The sequence below is a fragment of the Macrotis lagotis genome, chromosome 3 (genome assembly GCF_037893015.1).
Source record: "Macrotis lagotis isolate mMagLag1 chromosome 3, bilby.v1.9.chrom.fasta, whole genome shotgun sequence".
NCBI classification, from domain to species: Eukaryota; Metazoa; Chordata; class Mammalia; order Peramelemorphia; family Peramelidae; genus Macrotis; species Macrotis lagotis.
In genome coordinates, this window is record NC_133660.1 from 88,105,482 (window position 1) to 88,112,450 (window position 6,969).

General features: G+C 36.8%; 1 protein-coding gene across 2 annotated transcripts in view; it reads right to left on the reverse strand.

Moving 5' to 3' along the window:
• GALNTL6 (polypeptide N-acetylgalactosaminyltransferase like 6) overlaps positions 1–5,929 on the reverse strand; it is a 1,756,803-nt gene extending 1,750,874 nt beyond the window's left edge. The window contains exon 1 of one of the 2 annotated variants that reach the window (XR_012476948.1): positions 4,922–4,999. Coding sequence is in view for 1 of the 2 variants with exons in the window: in XM_074228966.1 (XP_074085067.1) it covers positions 4,922–5,059 (138 nt within the window). In the remaining variant the exon portion in view is untranslated. Of the gene's footprint in view, positions 1–4,921 lie in introns of both variants that reach the window. The other variant, XM_074228966.1, reaches the window with a different exon arrangement.
• Positions 5,930–6,969: the final 1,040 nt, after the last annotated feature.

The window sequence follows — 6,969 nt, forward strand, 5'->3', positions numbered from 1 at the left end:
CTTGTTAAACATTAGAGTAGCTTGACAAAAGAATGGCTCCTTGGAGTACATGGATGGAGTTTTGACTAAAGTCAAAGGAAAAAAGGAGATGGGCTTCAGTTCCTTTACATTCTTTATAATATATTAATCTCCTAAAAAACTTTTATAAACCCTTTTTTGGAGGATGAGTATATTATTAGCCTCATTTTACAAAAGAAGGACTTTTGGTCGAGAAACAGCTAAAATTCTTCAAAATCTCAGTGATCCATGAGTCTAGAACCTACCTTACAATATACTTTGATGAACCTTGACTTCATGACTATTCCTTTAGTCACTAGATCAAACAAAATGGATAAGATAACTTAGAAGATTTTGAATAAGACTGCTTCATTCAGTTCCACCAGGGTTGTCCAAATGCATTTAAATGCTGTCAAGTTTTCTTGTATTTATCCATTTCTAGATATCATTAATGTTTCTTTTTATATCTCAATAGTATTACGCTATAGTGACAATTCTGATCACTTTTTCTTTTAAAATGTGCTATTTTAAAATGAAAATGAAGTGTATGTGTATTTGGGTATGTATGATTTCATTAGATGTATCTGAATTAATCAAAAGGGAAGTTGTGGAAACTGAGGTAAATGGAGATGGGGACCTATTCCTGACTCTAAACATACCACTGTAGCCACTGCTTCATTTAGCATAGACAGAGGTAGATTACGACTGTGGATATGTGTATAAGGGAACATTCAAATAGAACTCAACTCTGACAAGATTCGCAAATAAACCACTATCACAATAGCAAAACAAAAAAGAGAACTGAGGGAACAGAATTTCTATATCATTCAAACTTAGTAGCCTGACTTAAGCAAGAATCAGTCATAGCCAAAAGTATCATAGATGTCACACAGAGACTAGATATGAGACGGTGAAATTTAAACATGAGTCTCCAATTTCAGAACTCCTATCCTTCCCTCTATATTACATAGGATGTATATGCACACACGAAGCATACACACATACATGCAAACATGCATGTGCACATATATGTATATTTGTGTGCTTATAAGTAATGTAAAAAGAAGAAAAAATTTTTCCAAAACCTCTCCAAAAAAAGGAGAAAGAAAATACTAGTGATCCTATAAAAACTGTATGGTATTTAGGTTAGGCAATTTAATAGACTATAAACAAAGCTTGTAAAGCATACTCCATTAAACATATCTTGTTTCTCTAAAATAATAAAAATGCACCTAAATAAAGCAAAAGATACATTTAAAGATATTAACAAGAGTGGTTTGAGCACAGTACTGTAGTTCTTACCATGGTAGGGCTCACCACTAAGTTTAGAAAGACTTTATCATTTGGGCAGGTTGATCAATCATTGTGATGATGTAATGAAAAGTTTTTTTTTCTTTTTAAAATGGGTAGTTCAGGAAATTCTTTTCTGTATTCTTTCTTCAAATCCCAATCATACAGGATCGATGTCAAAAGAAATAATATATATATATATATTATATTGGACAATATATATATATATATATTGGACAGGATCCTATGAACTAATATGTGTTAAGCATTTTTCCAACCTCCAAGCTGTATAAATGTTGCATAGTATTACTGTACTATTAAGGTGAATTGCATTTAAATATTACAAATATATGCTGTTGTATTTTATTTTAAAATATAAACCAGAATAGATACAATGGTAGGCAACTTTGTGGAAGTGACAAAAATGAGAAACAGGAAGAATTCTCTGTGGAACAATCAAAATCAAGGGAAAAGGATGCACAGAAAATTAACCCATTAGTAGCAAACTCATATTTTGCTCTTTACATTTCAAAATTATCCCCAATAGTTAAATTCTTTGAAAAGTCTCAAGCTTTGCTGAAAGTATAAAACATTCATGAAGAGCTTTAATAAAATATATGATCTATAGATAGATAGACAGAAAAACATTGAAGGAACTTCATACTTTCTCTTATTCTATTCTGTTAGAACTATACCAAGAAACATCTTTCACTCTTATCTGACAATTAGAGTGAGCCATTCAAGTTCACACAATTGTAGAGCTTTCGTAAGCTCTGTATCCACTCCACACATTAGAACCACTTTTCTCCATGTTACTGCTGATAAAAATAGAGCCCTCAACTGACCACGTGACTCACTTTGAATAGCTTCAATACTTATTGCTGTCAATGCCTCAATCAGCCCACGATCTTCAGTACTCTACAACTAGTGGATAAATATAGTCAAAATGGTCTGCAGAACATTCAGCAATTATAGATGAGGATATCTTCTTTAAAACTGCTTTGCAAATTTGTTATTAAAGTTCAGATATTATAGTGCAATACAATATCCCAGAGTGATTCTATGGTGCTGATAGATCAAAGGGTTCTTATCTTAGATTATAATACCCAAGAATTAAACATGGTCAGTACTCATCAATAATGCTAAAATATATTATCAAAGTGAAATATTTTTAACTCATGACTCTTGAAATCATAATAAATCTGGTCAATTGAAAGGGTAGCAAAGGTTTAACCCTCTCTCATTCAAAATATTTTCAATGATTCTTAGACTTTCATTTTTATCACTAATGATAGTAGTGATAGAATTTAAAAAGAATTAATTTTCAGTTTATGTTTTCTCTCATGGCATGATTTTAACCTGACTTACACTTATTTAGTTGAATTTCAGCAAGTACTTGACCTATTAACATCTGTTTTATTCATGAGAAAATATCACTTTTAAATGAAATGCTGATTTTGTCAAATGTACACACAACCAACATGCAAACACATGCACAAATAATACCACTCACCATGGACATTACCAAGATTTATTTCTGCCTATAAGACCAAAATTTCTAAATTCTCTGGTTCTAATACAGTGATGTAAGATCAGTTGGGCAGAGCAAAGCAGTAAGAAATCATGAGGTCAGTATGAATTAAGGATTCTTCAGTCAAAGAGAATAAGAAACCTTTTCCTTCTACTCAACTCTCTCTCTCTCTCTCTCTCTCTCTCTCTCTCTCTCTCTCTCTCTCTCTCTCTCTCTCTCTTTCTTTCAGCATTTACTTTAATTTCTTCAGCAAACCCTCACTTTGACCTGTGAAAGAATCAACTACAAAGAGGCAATTTGAATCATGGTAAAGACAAGTCATAGAGTTGAATTGCCACTTTTTATTGTGGCAGAATATCAGCAGAATAAAGTTGCATTTTAGTTGTCTTAGCTGCCAAAAGGAAAATAGTTACTTCAATATTATAAAGATCTTATGTGTATTATTTATTGGTATCTCACTAATATCATACCAGGTAATATTAGTGCTTTAGAATAATTAGTGTAATTAAATCATCATTTTTCTGGGTTTCATTGTTATACCAATTTTGGCTTCTCAATTTAAAAATACTGGTTCAATGGCTGTCAATGCTAATGAAATTATGTAGTATAGAGGGAGAGGAAGGAAGATGATAAGGAGTATTTTAAAACCTTTCTTCCTTTCTTTAATTCAAGTGTAGGAATAATATAAAACTCTTTAATCCAAAGTTTTATAATTATTAGAAAAGTCTTTGTAGATGCTGCAGGAAGGATGAAAATCATGACAATGCTAGGGGGAAAAAAGAAATATTTTGAGCCCTCTCTCAAAACCAAAATTCATTTAAAGTCAAAGACCAAATTGAAGTTTAGTAACTAGCAGAGATTCCAAATTATTAAAGTAGATTGCTCTTGAATATTGCACCACTAATTAACATATAAATAATTTCTAAACATTGACTAGCAAAGTAAATATTTGATTATCATAATATAGATAATTTATTGAAATTAATTGCTTAAATATTTATCAAATATAGGAAGTATTTTATATATACTTGAATGATGAACCTTGATATTAAGAATAGTATTATCCAAAGATAAGACTAATTAATTTACATATAAAATTATTTGTAAATATCCCCCAAATACAATACATTAAAACTATATTTGGTTTATTTTATTTGTAAATTAATCAATTAGTGATACAGTTATGACAAAAAAATTTCAAGAAGACAAAAAGATTTTACTTATTCTAACACCATGGAATTTGCATATTTGTTTCCAATTCCTTAAATTATGCTGATCTTAGTAAAGTTCAATTATACACACATACACAAACACACATACACATACATGTATAGTCTAATGGCTGCATTATTGGCCAGAAGAAAATGTACTTTATGTTAGCTGAAGTTAATCATATTAAGGAGGCTATTAGTTGCCCACACAAGCTTCTATCAAGACTGTAACCTAAAGGAACAGTCTTAACCACTCTGCTTGTGTACAAAAGCATGCCACCTTAGCAACAGTAAGATGAAAGGGAGTCATGTTCTTTAAGTTTTCACAAGCAGAAAAGCAGTTGCTAAGTAATAATAATAATTTTATAATAATGCATGTGCATTTCAATCTTTAGGGATTACTAAAGTACTACTAATAAATAAGTGGTAAAAGGTTAGTAGTATTTGCATTATTTTGAGAGAAATAAGCCTCCAATGACTTTCCTCCCTCTAACTAAACAATCTCCTTCATTCTCCTCAGGATGCTTTTGTCTATTGCACTCACCCATCAAAATCAGCATAAATTCTATTAATTATAGGACTATTTTGTTTCTCCTCTTCTTTTATTGATCACTTGAGTTTTATATGTGTGTGTGTTTATTTCAAAGACAAATTGTTTACTACTTGGGACAGTCCGTTAGAAGTTCTGCAATCACAAACCCTCCTATTCAAACAAGGTAAATCTAAAAAGTCTTATATTACCCAGAAATCTATATTACCTGTAACACATATTTTTGTTAACTTAAGGACATCTCAGATATGTGTTTTTCCACTAATGGATTCTTGCCTCACCAATCCAAGCTTTTCATCTACTTTATACACACACACACACATACACCCCCTCATTACTTACCTGCTGCTCTCCAGGTTCCGTGGATTTCATCAGATGCTTATCCTTATACAGAGACCAGAGACCAATATTGGGTAGGAAAATTAAAGCCACCATAAATAATAAAGTCATTTGTAGAAATCGCTTCTGTTTCCTCTTCATGGCAAATGAGAAAAACGCCAGTTTTGATGACTTGAAGAAAGAGTAGGATCCCTGGAGGTTCCTAGTGAGCCAAGCCAATGTCCTTTCTTCTCCTCTGCGATTAACCCCCAAGACTGAGAAGAGTGGCTAGAAACTTTTGTTGCAGCCTCAGCACCAATACACACCCCTCACAGAGAGCTGGCAATCTGCAGAACAAACGCACAGTCACTTTTCCTCCACTTAGGAGAAAAACAGAAAAAAAAATCCCCCCAAAACAAAAACTATGACGAGTGAATTATCTATTGGCTCAGAAATGAATGGTTTTACTGAGGAAATCATTGAAGTCTATTGATCTCCATTAATATAAAACGAAGGAGTAAATATGATCGGTTGGTAGAGTAATCAGAAATTATAGAGAAATCAATTGCTCGCCAAAATACTTTCCTGGAAAGAAGGGAGTTTGTTTTTGTCTTACAGAGGAATGGGTAAAGGGGAGGAGAGGAGAAGTGTGTGGACAAGCAGCAGTGTCCCAAAGACTACTGCCCAGATTAGTTTAGTAGGGAGGCTAATGCATGAAAGCTTCTCCAACTAGAAGAGTTGTCCATCTTCGCTCTTCTGGATCATCAGAGGGAATGCACTGACCTGAGATTCACTCGGCCGTCCCTGTGTCCCTCCCCCCAACCCCACTTAGCAGGGTCTGCCTGAATCCGGGACTGCTGACTGAAGACCAGGCATTTGCAAGGGATCTGGTGCCGGGAAGCCGAAAGCCAGTCTGAGGAGGAGGGCGATGAACTCCTGGATTCCCCGGCACTGTCAACTCGCCCGCCTGCCTCCGTCCCTCCCTCTCCGCCTACTGGGCGCCCCGATACTTGCTCTCAGTCGCACCAGGAGAGCGAGAGAGAAGTGGAAGGGAGGCTACAGATGTCATCGCGGAATCCAGCCAGCGAATCAATGGGGCGACTTACCCTCCTCTCACGTCCTCCTCCTCCTCCTCCTCCTCCTCCTCCTCCTCTTCCTCCTCCTTTTCTTCTTCTTCTTCCTCCTCCTCCTCTCCTCCTCCTCCTCCTCCCAGTGTTATTGTTCGCAAAGTAAAGGCTGCGCAGATCAATCTGGTCCTCCCTTTCTCCAGCGTGACTCTCACACTCAGTGACTATTCATGTTACCATGCTTCTCCGGAAACTATTAAACATAGAGAAACATACTGAGCGCAGCGGCAGCAGCCCAAGGACCATTCATTACTTCTCCCCTCTTCCCTTAGACCCTGACGCCTTGAAACTCTCTCCCCACCCCCGAAAAAAAATTGCACGAAGGGACAAAAACGGTTCTTCTAAAAGAGAATGAAGGACTTGGAAGATGCTAGAGAGTAAAGGAAGATGTGCTGTTCTCTCCTCCCCAAGCTTTCCCCCCTTTCTCTCCCTGATAGCTCTTTTCAGCAGAGATGTCAGAGGGTGTCTAACACGTGCAAGAGCTCTGAGCCCTGGTGGGGGAGAGGGTGAAGTGCGAAAAGGGAAAGGGGGAGGGGAGTTCCCTCCTAGTAGGATGCTATATAAACAAATTCAGAAGGGAAAGAGGAAAAGGAAAGCGAAGATGGTGCAGGAGGAATCTTCGGAGATCTTCATCCCTGGTCCTGGAACAGGTCCCTGGATGTGCCGTCCCGGCTTCTCCTGGGTTACACTGGCGGGGGCAGGAGTAAGAACATCCACTCTGGTCACCTCGTGTAGAGGACTCCGGGCCAGAGGCAGCCGAGGAGGAGGGCTTCATTGGCCTCTATACTCTTCTTCCAAGCTTGGTTCATGATGACAGCGGACAGAGAGCGTAACGATCAAGGATCCTAGGCTGAGCAGGTGGAGGCGGTGCTGGTGGTGGTGAGTGCTGCTGAAGCCGCAGCAGCAGAGGCAGCAGCAGGAATAGCAGCAGCAGCAGCAGCAGCA